Raw genomic sequence first — 21,907 nt, 5'->3', positions numbered from 1 at the left:
GGAGGTGTTTTTCAACACGACGTTTTAGAGTTACAGGTGTGTGCCCGGGGCAACCCAAACAAAGATTACAGCGCTGTTTATGGCTGCCTCCCAGGCTCAGATAAAAGAGGCGCCTCTCAGCCAGCTTTATGGTGCCAGCCTTACCCGAGGTCAGACTTTGAATTCTCCCCATTTAGGGCTGGTCTAACAGGGCCTCCCAAGCTGGGTTTTAAGCCTCCCCTCCTGTTTTCCTAGCCCTGCTCCTTCCCCACTTAGGTTTCTAGGGCAACCACCCTCCCACAGGGTCGGGTTGGGGTCCTGGGGGAGGCCTGGGTGCTCCCAGGGGGCAGCAATGGGGGGCGATCCCAGCGGGGAGCAAAGCAGGGCAGCCCCAGGGGGGAGCAATGAGGGGCGTCGGCGGGGAGCAATGCGGGGCGTCCCCGGGGGGAGCAATGCGGGGCGCCCGGGGTTCCCTGGAAGGGGCGAGCGGACAGCTGCCCCTGGGACCGTCCACATCCCGAATCGCACCGCCCCTCCCGACCTCCGGGCACCGTACTCGGCTCTCCCGCCGCGGAGACTCGGCCTCGCCGGGACTGGGGAGCGCGGCCAAGGGGGAGCCGTCCCGCCCAGGCCGCGCCCGCGCTTTCCCGGACCAGCCCCTCCCGACGCCGGGCGGGGTCGGTCCAGGCCGGCGGGCCCCGGGGCGTCCTCAGCTCTCGGCCGCCGCTCCCCGGGCCCTCGCCCTCGCCCCCCGGGGCGCGTCTTCCGGCGAGCTCGCCCCGCGGGACGCGCCGGCCCCCCGCGCCTCTCCTCAGGCCCCCCGCGCCTCTCTCCTCAGGCCCCCGCGCCTCTCCTCAGGCCCCCCGCGCCTCTCCTCAGGCCCCGCGGACGCCGCTTCCGGGCCCCGGGCGTCCGCGCGCCCGCCCGGCCGCCGCCCCCTCGCGCCCCAGCCGGGCGCTGCTACCTGGGCGCGGGGCCGGGCGCGGCGGCCGGGCGGCTCCGGGGGGCGGCGCTGTGGTGCGGGCCGCCCCCTCGCGCCCGGGGCGCCGGCGGCGGCTCGGCCTCCGCCTCCTCCCGTCGCCGCGCTCCGCCTCCGCCCGCCTGGGCTGGGAAAGCGGGAGGCGGCGGCGGCCCGCGGGCGCGCGAGGGGGCGGCGGGGAGACTCCGGGTGTCGCCGCGCGTCACGGACCTGAAGCGGCGAGCGCGGCGGGCGCGCCGGGGCCGCCTCTGCCTCGGCCGCCGCCGCCGATGCGGGGCCGCGAACAAAGAGGAGGAGCCCAGGCGCGAGGTAGGGCGCGGGGCCCCGCGCGGTCGGGGCGCACCCCTCACCCCCGTTCCGCGCTGCGGCGTCTCCGGCTCCCCGCCCCGGGGGCCCCGGGGCCCCGCGCCGGACCTGCCTGAGCGCAGCCCGCGGCCTCGCTGCCGGCTCCGGCTCCGGGCTGGAAGGCGCCCGGGCTCGGGGGGCGCGGGCTCTGGGGGGCACCCTCCGCCCGGCGCGTGGGGATGCTTCCCGGGGGCACCTGGTGGTGCTGACTCCTCGCAACTTGCTGCTGCGGGGTGAGGGCTCGGGCGGCGCAAACTTCCCGCCGCCCGTCGTGCGGGGTGTGTGAGCCCGGCCTGACCCCGGGGTGGCGGGGCGAGGCGGGGCGAGGCGCCCCCGGGGCCCGCGCCCCCACCCCGCCTGCGCCCCGGCCCCGACCTCGGCCTCCGGGGCCGCGCTCCCTGGCTCCGGGGGGTGCCGGCGGCCGCCGCGCCTCCCTGCGGGGCCCCGGGCTCCGGGGCTTGGCAGCCGGGAAGAGGGGCGCAGTCTTGGGGCTCCCCGCCGCCCCGACTCTGTCAGGAACAGCTGTTGGTGCTTCCAGCCAACCTTTTTAACCCCCTTTCTCCTAGACATCCACGTTGACATCTGTGTTGGGGAGGGGGTGCCTCGGCTGGTCACTGGCTTAATTGCTTTTTCCCGAATGGCCCCATTTTCGTAGTAATGCTCACCGTTTTCAGTCCAGCATTCCCTTGTCAAATTCTTTCAGCGATAATTTTGCCAGATTTTCTGAATGGATTAGGACAGGCCTTTCAGAAATCCGTTTTGGAGTTTGCCAACCCCTGGCCAGAAGGGTGCTTTTCTATTTCCCCCCTGCTTTCATGCAAATCTGTAGTTCTGTCCTTTAGAATTGTCAATCTTCGGATCCTTTGGTTGGGCAAGATGAAACAGTTCTATTTTTAAGAGCAGCGAAGGAACATATGTATTTAATATTGGGATCATTTACCACAAGCGATCACATGAGGCTTGGGTTCTTAAAGTGGCTGCAAAATTGGCAACTTTGTTGGATTTAAAAGTAATTTCAGGTAGAGGAAACTTTCAATTGCTTCTGTTGAGCTTCTCAAATGAGTTGAGCACTTTATTAAGGCAGCTCATATCACTCTGAGAACTGAAGAAATTATGTTCTTTATGGCATTTCATAAATCCTGTTTACCCAGCAACTCTGTAGAATTTGGTTATTTCTGTACAGTGTACTCCTTAGATAGGTATGGGGATTAATTTTGAATCGTTAATAAGCCTATTTTAAAAAGATTTATGCATATAAGAACTGGGGTGTAGGCCAGCGGTGGGAGAGGGGTGAGAAGATTCTACAGAGACAGAGTGGGGAACAGAACACGTGAATCTACTGAAATACACTGCTGAGGGGAGCAGCAGGGGAGACAGGAGAGGTCTGCTGGGCCATGTGGGTTAGCTCCTTGGCCAGGGATTGAACTCATATTGCAGTGGCTGGCTATAGCTTGATAGCGCTGTGTCTTTAACCCCTGTGCCACCTCGGAGGCCCCTAAAAAGCTTTGTTTTGTTTTTAATTGTTGACTTGGAGTTCAGGAATCACATTCCAAAGCAAAGCTGCAGTATGCAGAGGAAGCACTTTTGTGTACTTTTTGGCTCTTGGCTCCTCTGTGAACCTTTTCCCCCAAAACAATACTAATTTTCAATCTTTTCTTTCTCTCCTCCCATGACTCCAGAGCAAGGTCTGCAATGGATGTTACATGAATCACTTTAAGGGATGCACACAGCTATGAACATTTCTGAAGCTTTTCCTCAGTAAACTAGATAAAGATGGATGAATCTGCCTTGTTGGATCTTCTGGAGTGTCCTGTGTGTCTAGAGCGGCTCGATGCTTCTGCAAAGGTCTTGCCTTGCCAGCATACATTTTGCAAACGATGTTTGCTGGGAATCGTAGGTTCCCGAAATGAACTCAGATGTCCCGAGTGCAGGACTCTCGTTGGCTCGGGCGTTGAGGAGCTTCCAAGTAACATCCTGCTGGTCAGACTTCTGGATGGCATCAAGCAGAGGCCTTGGAAACCTGGACCTGGTGGGGGCGGTGGCATGAACTGCACAAGTGCTTTAAGGTCTCAGAGCAGCGCTGTGGCTAATTGTAGCTCAAAAGATCTGCAGAGCTCACAGGGTGGACAGCAGCCACGGGTGCAAGCCTGGAGCCCCCCGGTGAGGGTGAGTAGCCTATGAAGCAGTTTGGGACATAAAGGTGTTGATGATCACATTTTTTCTTTATCCTTTGGTTTGATTTTTCTAAATCAGTTCATTGCTAAAGAAGCCACATTTATTGGAACAGATAGGAAATGATGCCGCAGAATGTTTTTTTTTTTTTTTTTTTTTTTTTTTTTGCTTTTGGAAGGAGATTGCATATAAAGAATTCATTTTCTGATTTTTAAAAGGGTCTCCAGATAGTCTTTATGATCTTTTAAGATATGTTTTAGGAAACAGCAATTACTCAGTGAAATCTAAAACAGCAGGTTTTTTTGTGTGTGTATGTCCACTGTAAGATGGAAATTTGGTAGGGTTTTACCTTTTGGATGGAGTTGGGAGAGCCATAATTGTGTGTGTGTGTGTACATATGTGTTGTAAATATGTATGTGGGTAAATCTTGAGTAGGAAATGAAACCTTAATTTTTATGTTGCTTAGAGCCATTCTATTGGTTTTATGAATGCACAGCACAGAATTTACTGGTTGGAGGAATTCTTAACAAATCATGGCCACAGGTAGCAGAGTTCTGTTGCTGTGGCAACAAAATGTCATTTAGGACTACACTAAGACAGTAGAGAATCCAGCTTTCATATTGGGTTTTACAGGGAGTTAGAGGTAATGTTTTCATAGATAATGGATTTATAGTAAGTAATTACTGAAGTAATTTTAAGTGAAGCTAAATATTTAAGTGAAACTAAATATTTGGGCAGTTAACCACAATTTAAATTTCTAGAAAGTCAAGTATTGTGAATAACTATAAATTATGTTATGGGTGATGGCACCCCAATAAGACATACTTTTCTTATTTTTGTAGTCAAAAGTAGTATGGACATCTAATTAAAACAATTCCATTTTTGTTGGAAGAAACAGTTTCGACAATTGGCCAAAATAATAAAATCTATTTTTAAAGAACTGTAAAGTTGGATGAGAATTTTTTTTCAAATATTTCTAGTAAACTCAAAACTGATGACTGACTTATTGGAGGACCTACCCACCAGCCATCCACAGGTGTGACGGACAGCTGTAACTCATTCCCTAACTTCCTTCTTAAGAGCATCTTTTTTTTTTTTTTTTTAAAGATTTATTTATTTATGCGTACAAGAGCTGGGGTATAGGCCTGTGGCGCAGGGTGGGGAGTCTTGGTGAAAGGATTCACCAGAGATAGAATGGGGGACAGAACAGGCAGATTGACCAACGTACACTGCTGAGGGGAGACAGGAGAGGTCTGCTGCGCCAAGTCGTTGCTCCCTGGCCAGCCAGGAATCTAACTCCATACTGCAGTGGCTGCCAGTGGCTGCGGATAGCTTCATAGGTTGCCTCTTAACCCTTGCCCCACCAGGGAGGCCCCTTAAGAGCATCTTTTAAAAATATTACTATGTATTAGATTGAAAATATGTCAAGCTTATCAAGTCCTAGAAAAATTTCATCCCTGAGCCCTCTGATTTTTGATTCAGATTTAATTTTTTCAGGATAGCAAAAATCTTGAGTTAGGAAGGATTTTCTGTATTTGAAGCCCATATGTTGTTTGAGATTGATCTGCTTATAGTGCTTTGCTTAGAATTCCTTTATTTTATGGAGTTTTACTGGTTGCTTGATTGGAATATATGGACTCATGAATATTTTAGCCTCAGAACCAGTGATAAAGTTGGTAATTTCTGAACACCTGACCCAGGTCTACTTAGTTTAATGAAGGAGTAGATGTGTTTTCTTTGGTGAGGTTTTCTTTCCTTGTTAATTAGCTAGAGAAGGCATAGCTTCTGGCTGTGAATAGAAGTAGCCAGGTTGTTGAGGCATTGCCTCACCTGTTGTGGGGAATGCACTGAATGTTTGATTACCGATAAGAAGGAATTGAAGAGGCCTCAAAAATTCAACTCACATCCTTTGAATTTTAACTTTTCCTTTGAATATGGAAATTGACTAGGTGATGCTGTAATGTTCATTTATTTGAAAGACTAAGCTCCCCAAATTGAGCTTCCTTTTTCTTAGGTAAGTTATTTTGAGATTGTGATCACGTTAATATTCTTTTCCTAGCTATATGATTTTCCTAATTAACCTCATGTTTCTTATTTAGCGTGACAAGAATTACTTGAACTTTTATAATTTGGATAAAATAGTTGCTGTCAAGAAAATTATGACTTTGGGGGGAAGGTACAGAGAGTGGAGGACAAACAACAAAATTATTCAGTGGGGGTTGGGGGGAAGAAAATATTGTTTAAAAAAATAAAAAAATAAAAAAAATTCAGTAGTCTGAGGTTGATGCAAATGCTGCAATACTTACAAAAAGAACAGTTTTTTTTTTTTTAAATCTAAATAATTTCTCAAGAGCAGTGCCTGGTTCCTTTAGGTTTTTATAGTTTACTTTAAAGAATTTAAAACAGCCAGTGCTACGCAAACATCCCATGCATTTGAAAGTTAAATGTATTGCAGAAAAGTACTGCTTTTAAAAGTCAGAAATTTGTAACAAACAGCCATGTGGAGGTTGTAACACGCTCCTCGGGACTCTTCTCTGAACTGAGTGACCGTAATAAATCCCAAACGTGCATCCTCTTCCCTTAGATGTTCTGACACCACCAAGTGGTGCTTGAGCCGGTTTCCACATGTTGCACGAAGCTGAAAGTGATAACATGTGGAATGTTGCTTCGGTTTATTAGTTATGTTCTATGTTCCATTAGATGCTGGCCATGTGGCTTCCTCATGCGTTTCGCCGAGGTAGATTGTTATCAGCACATACGAACATTTCCAATGTGGGACACACATCTTGTTCCCAGAATTTTTGTGTTTCCTGCCTGAAATGAAAAAGTGTTGGGTTAGAGTCACCATGGGAGTCTGTTAAGAATTCCCGTTGGTTTTAGGTCAAAGTTAAGCAGTGGAATGAGCCACAGGGAGAGCGCCACTGCAGAGACCCGTTTCAATGGACTAAAAAATGTACCTACAGAAGACAGAACATTTATATGTGTTAAATATACATATGCAAAACTAGATGAGGAAGGAATATTTAAATAATTCCTGTGGAATTATGACCTAATTTAATTAAGTATGTGGTTTCATTGCTTTAAGATCTAGTAGTATCTGTGCCTGTTTCTTTTTATATATTATTTCTCAATGATTTCACATTACCTCTACTTTTATTCAGCAAAAGTTGATCACATGACAACTTTTGCATGAATTTACAGTTTATTCTGTCCTTTGCCTAACATATATTTATTAAAAAGATTTGTTTATGCATAGAAGAACTGGGATGTAGGACAGAGGGGTGGGGTTGTGGAGGGGTTGAGAGGATTCACCAGAGACAAGAGTGGGGAGCAGAACAGGCAGATCTACTGAAATACACTGCTGAGGGGAGCAGCAGGAGAGACGGGGGAGGTCTGCTGTGCCATATGTGGGTTAGCTCCCTGGCTGGGGATTGAACTCTGGCCATAGTGGCAATAACACCATGGTGCTGACTTAACCCCTATGCCGCCAACAAGGCCCTGCCTAATATTTATTTAGCACTTACTAGGTGCCAGTCACTAGCTGCTAGGTAGATAATGATGGGTAAACTAGATACAGAACCTGCTTATAAATCCATGACTACATGATCAGTCTTGTGGGAGAGACACATGTTAATAACATGCTAACAATGCAGGTATGTCATTAAACGTGACAAATGTGACAGAGAGTGGCGGAGAGAAGCATCTGTGTTTCGTATGAGGGTGTCTGGATGTGTGGTGTGTACTTGTGTGCATGTAGTGTTCAAAAGCTTCCTTGAGGAAGGAGCATTTGAGCTGAGATCTTAAGGGTGAAATGATATTTGTTAGTTGAGATGGGCTGGGGCAGGGGCTGAGGAGAAAGGATTCCAAAGGCCCTGACCTAAGGTGGGATAGGCTATGGTTTCTGGGAAGAACTGGTGGCAGGGAGTGTGAACTAAACAATCGATGGCCTGAATGCCATTATGTGCAAGGCATCCAGAGCCACCCCAAGCCATGGGGTGGCTAAGGGGCAGGTGAGTGGTATAGCTGGCAAGAGCTCTGCATTTGAGGTCAGAAAATGGGAGTATAGCTTGGACTCTTGGATTGAGAGACAAGGAGGAAAGGTAAAAGTAGGGCATGCTGGGATGGGGAAATACAGCTGAATTTCCTTTCTGCAGATGCTGAGTATGCTTTCATTTCTCCATATTCACATGCACACCTCCCTTCTGTCTCTCTTATTGTGTTCCTCCAAATTCCTGTTTCCCTCCGATCTCTGCTGTCTCAGAATGTGACTATATTTGGGGGTAGTGTCTTTAGATAGTGATCAAGGTGAAAAGTCATTCGGGCAGGCCCTGCTCTACACAGTGACTGGAGTCCTGCTGAGAGACACAGAGGGAGGACCTGTGAAGATACCCAGGCAAATAGCCATCTGCAAACCAAGGAGAGAGGCCTCAGGAGAAATCAGCCTGCACTGAATCACAGAATTTTAGCCTCTGGAACTGAGGAAATGTCTTGTTAAAGCCAGCCAATCTGTGGCACTTGGTCCAGCAGCCCAGCGGACTAGTGCATGAACCCTACATGCACCTCTAGAGGTTGGCCCCTTGAGTGGCCTCTCTGTCCTCTGCCATCCTCAAGGCCTGGCTTGATTCTCTATAGCCTGCAGTGGTCCAGTCTTCTCTGTTCTTCACTGCGTAGATACAGCAACTGTCCCTGCCTTCTTCAGCTCCTTCCCAGCTCCTCAACTGGCTTGGCATAGTTTCAGAAATAGGAGGTTTATGTGACACTATTCCACATATGACAGAACATTGTGGAGTTGTGGAAACGAAGTACTGGGATGAGAGGACTACTACTATTTCCTTTCCTCTCGCAAGTTCTGTAGCTGGAGTCTGGTGAGCGTGCTTAGGGTGTCTGAGGTATTCCCTAAGGAAAGGCAGCAGAAAGACAATTGAAGGGAGTTTGTGGAACAAGGCCAGATCACAGGGTTGCTCCAGGTAGGGTGAGGGGAGCTAGTGCTAGCCGTGAGTTGCTCTAAGCACCATCTGTGATGTCTAGTCATGAGTAAGTACCTGTGGACAGCTGCTTTCTGAGCTGGAGGCTCAGTTTTGTGAGATGACCTGTACTAAAACAAAGGTGGCAAAATGCGTGCTTCTTTTGAAAAAGACTTTACACCTTGGGCAAGTAAAAACACAAACAGTAAATAAAACAGCATAGAGTGAAGCATCAAATGAGGGGAAAAGGTGGACGAAGACTCTGTCCACCTCCTCTGTCCACTACTTGTACAGTCACCCCTGAATTAAATGCCTGGCAGGAGGGTGGACCAAGGGGACTGGAGTGGACAGGACACAGCAGGACACATCCCTGGGGATTGAGGCTCAGAACAGGCGCTCACTGGCACGGGCGTCACTGACGCTGCAGTGCCGGGGCCAGGGGTCTTTATTAATTCATACTGGACCTAAGCAAGACTTTCCTGTGGTGGTTTGCATGGGGAAGACATTTTGATGTTTTTCAATGGCCGAGTTAAAATCGAAAAAAAGTGTTTGTTTCTGCCAGACATGCTGTAGACATCCTTGACCTGTTGTTCATCCTCGCCCCTTGCTTCAGTTCTCATGTCAGCCACGTCCTTTCTTTATTCCTAAGGTCAGTTTTGATGGTGAGGTGCAAGGCTGGGATTTGGGGCTGGGGTGGAAGGCAGGAAGAGTTCTCTGTGGTGTATACTGATTGGCAGCTTAAAAAATATTTAATACTTCTTTGTATCACATGATATATCATGTAACCATTATCAGGTAGGTCTCATCATAACCCTCTGGGGTTAAGTAGTATTATTATTTAAGACATTAAAATGTAAATCTTAAAATGAGATTCTAAAAACATCCTGGTTGTAAAAAAATTCAACAGTATAAAAATGGTGTGAGGAAGTGTGACTGTCCTTCCAGAGGTCTTTGTATACATTTTTTTCCCCAAAGATTTATTTATGCATACAAGAGCTGGGATAAAGGCCAGCGATGCAGAGGGTGAGAGGATCCACCAGAGACAGAGTGGGGAGCAGAACAGGCAGATTGACTGAAAATACACTGCTGAGGGGAGCAGCGGGTGAGACAGGAGAGGTCTGCTGAGCCATGTGGGTTTCTCCCTGGCTGGCCGGGGATAGAACTCGTGCTGCAGAGGCTGCGGATTGCTTCATAGTATGGTGCATAATCCCTTGCGCCACCAGGGAGGCCATCTTGTATACATTTTTATGTGTATGCATATAGATCTGTTGTTTTTAACATGAATGGAATTTCATTTTTCACATAGATGATGACATAGTCTATTTACTGTCCCTGGGAAATCTTTTTGTGTCTGAGCACATATGTCTGCCTCTTTAAAAAAAACACCCCTGTTATAGATGTAACAGCTTATAGGAAAGTACACATGTTGGTACAAGTCATTAAATTATGCTTCATTTTTAAATGATTATGTAGTGTCTTTCTCTCTGCTTAATGGCAGAACTGGATAGAAAGGAGAAAACCAAGGCTTCCAATCTGTTCCTGATCCCCAGGGGTGGTCACACCACAGTGGTTTTTATGTCTTTTTTTCAAGGAAAAAAGTGATTAGAAATAGGATCACATTCTACATGCTTCTCTGCAAGATGCATTTTTCTAGGTATGGTCTATCTTTCCTCTGTAAGAAGGTAGGATGTGCTATTTTGTGGATGTGGAAAGAATGATTGAAAAAGATTGTCCTGCCTGAGGTCTGCCGGCCAGCAAGTGACCTGCGTCTTGCCCCAGGGGCCTCTTTCCATTAACCCCGCTCTGCTTAAGTGGCCAGTGTTCTCCCTGGATGTGTGCCCTGCGTGCTGCTCTGGGCAAGGAAGCTTGTCTTAGTTGAAACCTGGGGAGCTTCTTTTCACTTTTCTTGCTGCATATTTTTTTTTTTTTTCTGATAAAAGAAGATACCAAATGAAGCTCATTTATCCTGACAGTGGGCCAGGAAACCAGATCTTTTTTAGCTTGGTGTGTGTGAAGGTGGTTTGTAGATCAGACGTCTTGGTCTCTGGTTCCAACACTACCATCAGTCACTGGGTTCCCTCAGGACAAAAATGCATAACCTCAGGTCCCTAAGCTCCACCAAGGAAAAGGAGGCCAGGACTGCTGAGTCTGGTTCCTTGTTGACTCTTCAGAACCCATTGTGGTGTCTGGCACGTAGCATGTACGCAAAAGAGGTTTGTTGAACAAATGTTTGTTAGTTCCCTGGGACTGCTGTAGCAGATACCATGCACTGTGAGGCTTAAAACAGGAGATGTTTCTTCTCTCACGGTTCTGGAGGCAGAAGCCTGAAATCAAGGTGTTGGCAGAGCCTGCCCTTCCCTGAAACCATCAGGTGAGACTCTTCCCTTACCCCTTCCAACTTCTCACATCGCCCAGCATCCTTGGTGTTCCTTGGCCAGTAGACGGATCACTCCAACCTCTGCCTTCATCTTTCCATGACCTCTGCCCATGTGCCTGTGTCCAAATGTCCCTCATCTGAGGACACAGTCATGGGGTTAGGGCTTATCCTAAAGTAGTATGACCTCACCTTTACTTGGGCGAGCCCATTTCCCAGAAAGGCCACATTCACGGGTACTGGGGGTGAAGACATGACCATTTCTTTTTTTTTTTTTTTTTTTTTTAAAGATTTATTTATTTATTTATATAAGCACTGGGTACAGCCAGAAGCGTGGGAGGGTGAGAGAATTCACCAGAGCCAGAGTGGGGAGCAGAGCAGGCAGACCGACGAAATATACTGCTGAGGGGAGCAGTGGGTGCGGCAGGAGAGGTCTGCGCACCATGTGGGACACTCTTTGGTGGCTGGGGATCTAACCGGCGCTGCAGAGGCCACAAGCAGCTTCGCAGCCCAGTGCTCAACTGCTGTGCCACCAGGGGAGGCCCCTTGAACATTTCTTTTTTGGGCACACAACCCATAGCAAAACAAATGAATGCCAGGATGAATGAATGAATGAATGAATGAGTGACATGAATTCTAATGACCATCTAGGGATTCTCAGCTTTGCATTCTCTCAACAGTAGATGTGTACTTAAACCCTTTGCACTGTTCTCTTATAATCTGTAAAATGGGCAGAATGGGTTAACACTTCCCAATTAATAGGTTGTCTTATGGATAAATGCAAGGATTAATGTCAAGCATTTTGAAAATTATAGCATTGCTGTAAATGAGGTGTTATTAGTGTCATAAAAGTCATCACTCTTGGGCCTCCCCTGGTGGCGCAGGCAGTTGAGCACAGCGCTGTGAAGCTGTTCACAGCCTCTGCAGTTCTGGTTCGATCCCGGCTGCCGAGAATCCCACATGGCGCGGCAGACCTCTCCTCTTTCGCCCGCTGCTCCTCTCAGCAGTGTGTTTCAGTAAATCTGCCTTTTCTGCTCCCCACTCTGTCTCTGGTGAATCCTCTCACCCACCCACATCTCCGGCCTACACCCCACCCCAGTTCTTCTACACAAAAATAAAATCTTGAAAAAAAGAAATCTGTCATTTTCTACCTGGGACTATATTGTCTTTATCCCCAGCCCTGCTTTGCATGCCTCCATTCCCTCCCGCCCCACCTCTGCCAGCGAGAATGCTTTCTACTCCCGCATTTTGGTCAGGCACCTACTCTGTTTACTAATGCATCCACTCTCCAGTCCATTGCCTTCACATGGTTCAGACAAACCTGATAGGATGCGTATAAAGCCTTTTTCATTTAAGGTCAAAAGGCAAATTACTTTGAAATTCACTTTGCGGCAGGATTCCTTAGAAAATAGTACAGTAACATAGTACTCAGATTTCCCTGTTAGCTGAAAGAAGATTGTTCCTATTGGTATGATTTGGTATGCTTTATTGTTGGGTCTGGAGACACTCAAAAATTTTTCATATAAGTGAATGATAATAGTATTTTCATCTGAAAAACAACCTACCGAATCATACCAAATAGGAGTGTTCTACTTTCAGATGGGGGGGAAACCTGTATTTAATATAATGAGGCATACTCGTGATAGAAACATTAACATAGCAACATAATGTGGTGAGGAACCCACATAGCACAGCAGACATCAGTTCAGGGAAGCCTCATTTGCGCAGCAAGACAGCAGAGTGAGGTTTCCTTGTGACAGAAACATTACGTTTGGAAACAAGCTCACCAGTATGGCTCCTTCCCTCCAGAACTCAGACCTGTCATCCTCCCAAAAGTTTTATCATGAAACTATGATATCTTCCCACTTAAAAATGTCTTTTGCAGACTTCTGAAAGTAGTAACCTTAAAAAAGAAAATCCCTGTGCCCGACCACTTACAGTGGCCCCGCGATCCTCTGCAGGCTATGTGCTCGCCAATGCCTAGTCAGGCGGAGGGTAGCAGTTGCTTCGTGAATGGTGACATATGGGTAGCTGTAAACACAGCCATTTTAAAGATAGATGTGTGAGTGGGCTCTTTCGGGGTAGCTGGGAAAGGAATGGAGGTGCCATTTCAAATGGTTGACAGTAGCAGTTAAGTAGTAGATTATTTGCGTTGTGAAACATGGAAAAAGAGAGCAGTGGGAGGATGTGCAAATGAATTTTTAAGTTACATTGAATATAGTGCAGACACGCAAGCATTGTCAAGTTTGAACATTTCCCTGTTCGCCCAAGGAAATAAAAAAGTCCTTAAACTATTTTTGACAGGGAAAAAATCCTTTTGAAATACTGCATATTCACTGTTTATCATTCAGCAATGAATGAACAGAAGTAAATTTTTGTTATTTCAGATGTAGTTGAGTGGTTCTAATAATGAAGGATTATACGGAAATGAAATGAAAGTTTCCTACAGGGTATATCCTCATATCTGGTTTTCATTTACATGAGATACCTCCCAAATAACACAATTATAAAGCAATAGAGCAAGATGTCAGTGGGGGTATAAATAGCCCTGGCATTTTGTATCAGGTTCTTGGAAGTGTGTTTGAGCACTAATGTTTGAAAGTTGGTATAATATTTGTTTTGCTAAAGGAGATTCTGTTTCTATAGAGTTGGAAGTATTCTGACTCCTAATTATGTAATTTCTTAGTTTTAAAGATCCTTATGGGACTTTAAACTTTCTTTAATACATTAAACAGAGATTAAACATTGTATAATAAATAAAATTGTTTTAAACTTTAAATTTCCTTTGCTCAGCTTATTCAAATGGACAGTTGACAATGTTTTTTCCATTGTCAAACATGTCTTTTATTTTTTTTAAAGATTTATTTATTTATGCATACAAGAGCTGGGGTATAGGCCAGAGATGTGGGGGTGAGAGGATTCACCAGAGACAGAGTGGGGAACAGAACAGGCAGATTGACTGAAACATACTGCTGAGGGGAGCAGCGGGCAAGTCAGGAGAGGTCTGCTGTGCCATGTGGCTTGCTTCCTGGCCAGCTGGGCATCGGACTCGTGCTGCTGAGGCTGCGCATTGCTTCGCAGTGCAGTGCTTAACCCCTTGCGCCACCAGGGATGCCCCTCAAACATGTCTTTAAGTACTCTCTTTGATAGCAATTTTCTAGCTTATCATGTTTTTACTCCCCACCCCTCACATATAGTTGAACTCAAAAATAAACAAAACAAAATAAAAGCTTAAGTCTATAAAGCTAAGACTTCTGGTCCTTTTGGTAGACCTAAATGTTTTCATTCATTATTATATATTTCATAGCACATAATGCTATTCATTTTTCTATTTTCCACTCATTTTTATAAAACAAGTCCAGGCTATTGGAATTATTGGAAGCCTCAATTCTGATGTACAACAGTGCAGTTGCTGAAACTGAAGTGTTGAAAACAGGCATCACTGTGTAACAAGTAAAATGTTATGTATTAACTGTTCCAAGAAAGTCCAACTCTGGCACCAGAAAAGTATCGAGTCCCAGGTATGAGGCATAAAGGTAGATGGAGGCTTGACAACAACCTTCCTATAACCCGCAGTGGAAAGAATGATGGAGACCTGGTTGCTAGTCCTAACGTTGTGATTTAATGCCACGTGCCGTAGTTTGCTCTTTTAAGAAATGAGGGCTTGTCTGATATCAGAGTTCCTTTGCAACCTGACGTCTTTGACATAATTTACTGTGGCAAAGGTCAACTCCAATATTGAAAATTTAGGACAAACTGAGTTTGGTGTTTGGATAGCGCCTTGGTGCAGTGAGATGAAATGTGCCCCTCACCGCCACCCTGGCACTCCCATGGTCTATCTCTGCAGTCCCCTCAGAAGCCCACACTGTGGTACCTGCCGTGGGAACCTTAGGATGAACTGCTGGATAATCTGGGCATTTGGCAGTGGGGCAGGGCAGAAAAAGCAGGACAACCTGGGAGCCTGACGGAGGGCAAGCTCCAAGCAGGGCTGCATGGCTGGATGGGGCTCCTCTGCCTGGGATTACCTGTCTTTGTGCTGCCTAAATGTCATTGTCCTGTGAAGTTGTCAGGCTGCCTGAAATTCCAACAGTTAGTTTGAATGTTCACATACTGAATGTTCTGCTCTTTGGATGGGTATGAATTCATCAAACCCTATGGCTTTCCCCATTTTTGCGGACTTGCTACCTATTCTGATGGACTTGATGTTTATGCCGATGGGCTTTTCTGGGATCAGACAAGCCTGGATGGGGGGTGTGCAGTGAGAGCATATGTGGGTGACCATGTAATTTATCTTTTGTACTGGGACACTTTTGGCAGTGGAAAGGGATGCTCTTGTTGTCTGTGCAGAATCATCAGGGGTAAACCCGGACTGTCTGGGGCAAACAGGGCCATATGGTCACCCTCACTGAGGGCAGTGTGAGTGAGCCCAGGATCTAGAAGAAGGTTCCATCAAGTGTGGAGAAGATGCCAAAGAATATAGAAGCTCTTTCACAAATTTCAGGGGAAATGCAGGGTATTGATTTCTTCCCCTGAATGCTCCTTTCTCTGCACTGTGTGGTTTCTGCTGGAGAGAAAATGTGATGTAGTTGAAAAGGCAGGGGATTTAGCATCCAGCGGGCCTTCCTCTATTCCTTGTTATCCGTGGGACTCTTAAGTTTGTTGCTTCCTGGCCTCCTTTCTTCCTTTGTAGAGTGATGGTGATCTGTGTTCCAAAGTTCTGAGATTTACAGAGATGAGGCATCTCACTGTCAGGATTTAGTAGACACTCAGTAAATGCTGCTGCCTTTGCAGAAATTGGAGCTTTTAGTAGCATATACGGGTTACATTGTAAATTAACCTATTTGTATGTTGCCTCTGTGTGTGTGTGTGTGTGTGTGTGTGTGTGTTATGGTAACTTAATCAACATTATAATAGTGTTACAGCACATTTCCTTCTGTTTTTAACTGCCAATTTGAACTTTAGTTGTACAAACTGTTCATAGGTTAGTGACTACAAAAGATGCTACGTGCATAGTCCTGGTTCTACCTCTAACTGGAGTGTGACACTGGCTCTGTGGGCCTCATCTGTGAAAGGAAAAGCTGAGTAGCCTTATCTCTTGTGCCTCTTCCTGTTACCTGCTCCTAGGATAAGAGTCGTGGCCACTTGCATTGTGTTAGACCATCTCTGACTGTTTTCATTGCTTGTCTATCCCACCTTCCCTCTCTCCCCTGCTGCTTCTTGTCTTCCTTCCTGTCTTGATTATATGGGGAATAACTCAAATAATTTAAAATACTTTATCTTTTGACTTTTTTATCTGGCATAGTATTGAAAAACAGACTGTAAGACTGCTATAAGAAAAACTAGATGTGCTTTGTGATGCAGTTCTAATTTTTTAAAAATTTGGTATTAGGAAAGATTATTGTGTCCTCATAGGTGTGCATGTATGTGTGCCTGCATAGTGTTTATTCCTTTGTGGCTGATTTTTATTACTCCTACTCCTTCTTCCATAGCATCAAGAGTATATTGCTTAAGGGCCTCCCCGGTGGCGCAGCGGTTGAGCGCTGGGTTGTGAAGCTCCCTGCGGCCTCTGCGGCGCCGGTTCGATCCCCAGCTGCTCCCTGGCCACCAGAGGAGGGTCCCACATGGCGCGCAGACCTCTCCTGCCGCCCGCTGCTCCCCTCAGCAGTGTACTTCGGTCCTTCTGCCTGCTCTGCTCCCCGCTCTGGCTCTGGTGAATTCTCTCACCCTCCCGCGCTTCTGACTGTACCAGTGCATGTATAAACAAACAAACAAATAAATAAATAAAAAATACGTGCCTCTTTAAAAAAAAAAAAAGAGTATATTGCTTAAATACATATTCAAGTCAGTTTAACCATGTTTTGGTTATCTTTTTATCTCTTTATCTAGAGCAACTGATTGCTTTTTTTTTTTTTTTTTTTTGGTGACTAGTGCATTTCTGGCCAAATAAATGCATTTATATAACTCATAACTTTCTAATTAATTTTGGAACTGCAGCAGTAGTAAAGAGCCTTGCTGTGTTTCAACTTTCAGTAAGTTTATGTTTTTTCTAAATGGAGCTTCTATTTATAGCTAAAATACTCACTTCCTGGTTTTGTAGGGTAAGAAAGGACTGAGTGAACATTTTATGAAGATGATCATCTACTTTATTTTAGAAAAGTCTCTTACAAGGATCTTTCAAAAGCTTGTATGTAACTTACTCTGGTGCCTTGCAGTCTTCATAGCCAGGAAGTTCTTTTTTGTATCAAATGCAAACCCCTGTCATTGCAATTTAATCACATTCCTCTCATCCTGTCCTTAATGGGAAAGAAATGCTTCCTTGTAGCAGCTCCTTCCTAACCTTGCAGGCAATGTCTGCCCCACCTCCTCCCTCACCATCTTTTATCTGGCCCAAATAACTCTGTTTCCCTTACACGGCCTCTTAGGATCCATTTCCTAACATTTTAATCATTTCAGTCACTTTCCTTTGGATGCTCTCCAGCTTCTGCTCATCTTGCTTGGGTTTCGGTCCAGAATAGCTCCTTGCCTGGTAATAAAGTTCCGAATAGGACCCAGTGCTGTGGAAGTGCTATCACCTGACCCTGAGCTCACTGCTTGTTTTTACATCCTGATGTTATGTACCTTTAAAACTAACTCATTACCTTGCTGATTCACACTTTACTGAGGCCCTTAGGTTGTCTCTTTCACTGTTTGGTTTTCTCCCATCTCTTATTGGTTAGCTTTTACTGCCTTCTTAATTAAACTGCCTCCTGTTGTCTCCACAATCCTTATGGTAGTCTCAGCAATTTGCAACCATCAGCAGGGACTAAAAAAAAAGGTCATTCCAAAATGCTATTTATTTTTATTATTTTAATTTTATTGAGATAATGTTGGTTTTATAACACTGCATAAGTTTCAGGTGTGCAGCATTATACAAAAGGAGATTTGCAAGCAGAGAAAAAAGTCTATTTTCCATCCACCTGCCCTGAGGTTGACTCACTTTATCTTTTATGCACTCCTCCTTAAAATGTTACTACTTCAATAGATATTTATAACTATATAGACCTATGTTTTAGAAATAAATATAACTTGTTCACTATATTTAATTTCGGTATCCTCTGTCCCCATTTGCGAGTTGATTGTTCTCTTGTTGATTGTCTCCTGTGCCAAGTTGTCATTGGAGAGCAGAAATTCTGTTTTATCCCTCTTTCCTGTTCTTTACTATTGAAAGAGTAGTAGGAGTTCAGTTCAGTGAATAACTTCCTGATGGAATTGATAGATTGCTCACAGCCTGGAAAGGTCTGTGTGGACACATTCACATCTTCACAAGAGAGAGTGCCTAACTGTGTATGTTTTTGGTGCATTCAGTCTCATTCATTTCTCCATTATTTCAGTCTGCCATGAACATTTACCCAAAGACTGGGTAAAAACCTTGTGAAACTTGGGCTGTAACTAGATCCTGAATAACAGTTCTCTTGAGGTTGGCCCTAGAGCATTTCTGTTGCACTTACTATGGTGGGCTAGAAATCCTATTTTCCTAGTTTATTAGAAAGAATGTTCTGTTGATTTGAATCAAAAGCCATATAAAAGTTAAACTCTGCGATCAGCAGTCCACTTCCTCCCAGGCACATCATCATTCTGACAGAGGAAAATGAGAAAGATCTAATAGGAATTAGGTATCTGGCAGTAATGTTGATCGTTATCAAACACCTTGTGATTTCTCGGCTTGCAAATCTCTTTTTGTAATGAAAATGTTATGTGTGATGCAGGCCTCTGTTTTGATGCAGATTATGATATATTAAGTCATTCCTGTGGTAGGTAATCCTGGGGATGTTAGAAGCACAGGTCATGAGGTGGTTAGCAACAGTGCCTCCACATTGGAAATCCCACGAGAGGCAACATACCCATTTAAAATTAAATTAAAATTCTTGAGAATGAAGCGGAAAGGGGGAAGAAAAGGGCAGTTAGCAGAATAAATTAGCCCCGAGGGACTCTTTCCAACTCTCGAATCATAAGCCAGCCAGCTATGACATGAAACATGACAAGACCCCCAGGATCTCTAGATACCGGCAAGGCTGAATCTGTGTGATTGTTAATGTAGCAAATATTTAACTATAATGCATAGAAATACCTTGAGTTATTAGTAGGAAACTAAACTTATGTGATCACTACAAATAAGTAACACTAGATCTACCTAACATTTCATTATAGATGAAAAGGAGTGACCTATCTTGAGGAGCAACATGTTAGGAAGACTTGGTAACTCTAGAAATGTGTCTCACTCTGCTTTCCAGGTATGCAGTGAATGAGGAGCTTTGTGTGGATGGAGTGGGAATGTTACGTGAATATTTATTATGTAAATTCACGTGTGTTCCTAGGTTTAAGTTTCTTCTTTGTGATTCCAGCTTTCTTTATTTCCTGCACTGAGAGGCAAGTTATTTTTCACATTACCCTGATATGTAAATTTCTCAGCCCCCACTGGGTGAGTTTTTTTGTCTTTCCAATTTAGTAATATCAGGTCAGTATCTGGGCAGAGGGTACCCGTCATTAACTAATGTCTTATTTTTAACTGCAGCTATGCTACAATCCACCCACCCCTCCTGTAGCTGGGGATTGTTGACTGGTTGGGGATTTATTTAACTTGCTTTATGTTCAGTGATGTATGTTAAAATTAAAATACATGAAAAAAGAGGTTGTGTCTTACTCATGCACATATTTAGTCATTCAGTACACACTTCTCTGTGCCTGGACTAAATGTTCACGATCTTGACATTGTTCCCTGACCCTGGGCTATTAAGCCAAAGAATAGAATGGGTGGGTTAAAGATACATTGAAGTCAATAGATTTCCAATTTGATACTTAATATCAATTTTTATCACTGAATGTTTTCTGACAAGTGCTCTGCAGAGTGGCTGATTATTGACAGTCATCTACTGGATGATACACCTGCAAAGTTGGGGGTAACTATCAGTAGCTTTAGAATGAAAACAGTAGCAACTTTAGTTTGAAAATGTAACACTTTTTAATGGTCATGAAATTATTTTAAGCACTGATTATATGGAGTAACATGTCTCTGACTTAAGAAATTAAATTCTTAACTACCTGACCTGAGAGGAAAATATTTAGCGGGATGTTTTGTGATATCAAAAGAACGAAGTATTGCAGATCCTCAAGTAATGTTGTTTTATTCAACATTGATGAAAAAGATCTAGACCCGGGGCCACGTTTTTGTATGGAATTTGTGTGGAGTTTGCATTTTCTCCCCATGGCTCTGTGGGTTTTCTTCAGATACTCTGGCTTCCTCTCACACCCCAAAGATGTGCACATTAGGTTATTAGGTTCATTGGCATGTTTCAGTGGTCTCAGTGTATGTGCGTGCGTGTGTGTGTGTGTGTGTGTGTGATGTACCCTGCAATGGAAGGGTGTCTTGTCCACCTTGGATTCTGACTGTGCCCTGGCATAGACTTTGGCCACTTGAGACCCTGAACTGGAATAAGCAGGTTGGAAAATGAATGAATGAACAAAGGGATACATATGGTTGTTTGGGTTTTATTTTTTACAAAGATTTATTTATTTATGCACAAGGACTGGAGTACAGGCCAGAGGTGCGGGGGCTAAGAGGATTTACCAGAGACAGAGTGGGGAGTAGAACAGGCAGATCGACTGAAATACACTGCTGAGGGGAGCAGCGGGTGAGACAGGAGAGGTCTGCTGTGCCATGTGGGTAGCTCCCTGGTCAGCGATTGAATTCATGCTGCAGAGGCTGTGGACAGCTTCATAGTGCTGAGTCTTAACCCCCTGCTTTTCAGGGAGGCCCTGTTGTTTAGGGTTTTATTTACAAGTTGATGATTTTTTTTGTGACCAAAAATATGCTGTAGAAAATTCTTATTTAATATCTACTAGTTTATGGTATGCTTGTTTTCATTTTATGGCATTTCATGTAAAGTCACAGTATCCATGATGTTAGTGAGGGCTTTCTGTAGTATTTCAGCAACTCTGCATCTAGGTAAACCATGAATGAATTCATTCTATTCTCAAATAACTTGGTTTGCATTGATAATCACTGTTTGAAAAAGAAAACTGATAAATTTCATAAAACGGCAAACTCAACAATCTCTCAATTGTGAAAATGTAGGGTTTCCCCTTATATACTAAAGGCAACCTGAAACATTGGGTTGACTTTACCTTCCACATCTCACATGGTTGAGTCTCTGGAGAGCATGCAGAGTCCTTACTCCTGTAGATACACAATCTATCATTTACAGCCTCCAACTGATAAATACGCTTACTTGGCACAAACAGGTAAGATCAAAGGTGACCTAAACAATATGTAGTTTTGATTAATGAATATGCGAGGCTTTTCCTTAACATTTGAACAAAGAATGCTGTCACAAACAGCTCTGTTAATAAAACAAATAGAGATTGAAGACTGGAACTGTTTCTAGTAGACTGGGCAGCCCTAAATCATTCAAAAGTAATGAAGCATTTTTCTGAAACATTGTGTTTCCTTATGAAGGAAGCCACCGTTGTTCCCTGTCACCGATGCATTCCTTATAGGTGAGGTCACTCTGCATTGCTGATATCTTTTTTTCTTTCATAAAAGGGTGATATAAACTGCTCCCAGTGCATTCTGTTTCTCACAGTGCCTAAAATAAGGCTTAAATATACCTGTCCATTAAAAGCTTTTGAAGGACAAAAGCGAACTTCAGAGGCTTTGTGAACTATGAATTGACAATAAAAGACTCTATGCTTCTGTTTTTCAAATAGCCTGTTTAAGGACAAAAGAACTATTCACAACTACATGACTTTCATGTAGTTATAATAAAAGAGGGGAGGGCGGTCATCTTGTTTTGTGCCTGAGTTTTGAGGCTGCTCGCCTGAGATTACTTGAAACAACAGTTTCCAATTATTCAAACTAATAAAGTCATTGAGAGGAGTGTGCATTATTGAGTCTACGTAGAAACATCTTTCCTTAGATAGAATTAAATAAGTTGCTCCCAACTCCACACAAAATATAAAGAGTGAAAGCATGCAGAGTATCAGACTGAGCTCTCACTATGAAAAGTTCCTCACTCAGCCTCCTGTTCCATCCGTGTCTCCTCGAGTCGTCATTCTGCA

General features: G+C 44.7%; 1 protein-coding gene and 1 long non-coding RNA gene across 3 annotated transcripts in view; both read left to right on the top strand.

Moving 5' to 3' along the window:
- The first annotated feature begins 1,207 nt into the window (after window positions 1-1,207).
- SH3RF1 (SH3 domain containing ring finger 1) overlaps window positions 1,208-21,907 on the top strand; it is a 147,939-nt gene continuing 127,239 nt past the window's right edge. The window contains exons 1-2 of the mRNA XM_037526420.2: window positions 1,208-1,267; window positions 2,983-3,469. Of these exons, the coding sequence (XP_037382317.1) occupies window positions 3,077-3,469 (393 nt within the window). The 5' untranslated portion in view covers window positions 1,208-1,267; window positions 2,983-3,076. The remainder of the gene's footprint in view (window positions 1,268-2,982; window positions 3,470-21,907) is intronic.
- LOC119257964 (uncharacterized) overlaps window positions 3,655-21,907 on the top strand; it is a 32,468-nt gene continuing 14,215 nt past the window's right edge. For both annotated transcript variants that reach the window (XR_008554025.1, XR_005128144.2), the window contains exons 1-2: window positions 3,655-4,118; window positions 19,001-19,083. This is a non-coding gene — a long non-coding RNA (uncharacterized LOC119257964). The remainder of the gene's footprint in view (window positions 4,119-19,000; window positions 19,084-21,907) is intronic.

This window comes from Talpa occidentalis, unplaced genomic scaffold (genome assembly GCF_014898055.3).
Source record: "Talpa occidentalis isolate TD23 unplaced genomic scaffold, MPIMG_talOcc4v2.1 talOcc4.4, whole genome shotgun sequence".
NCBI classification, from domain to species: Eukaryota; Metazoa; Chordata; class Mammalia; order Eulipotyphla; family Talpidae; genus Talpa; species Talpa occidentalis.
This window is presented reverse-complemented; position numbering and strand designations above follow the sequence as displayed.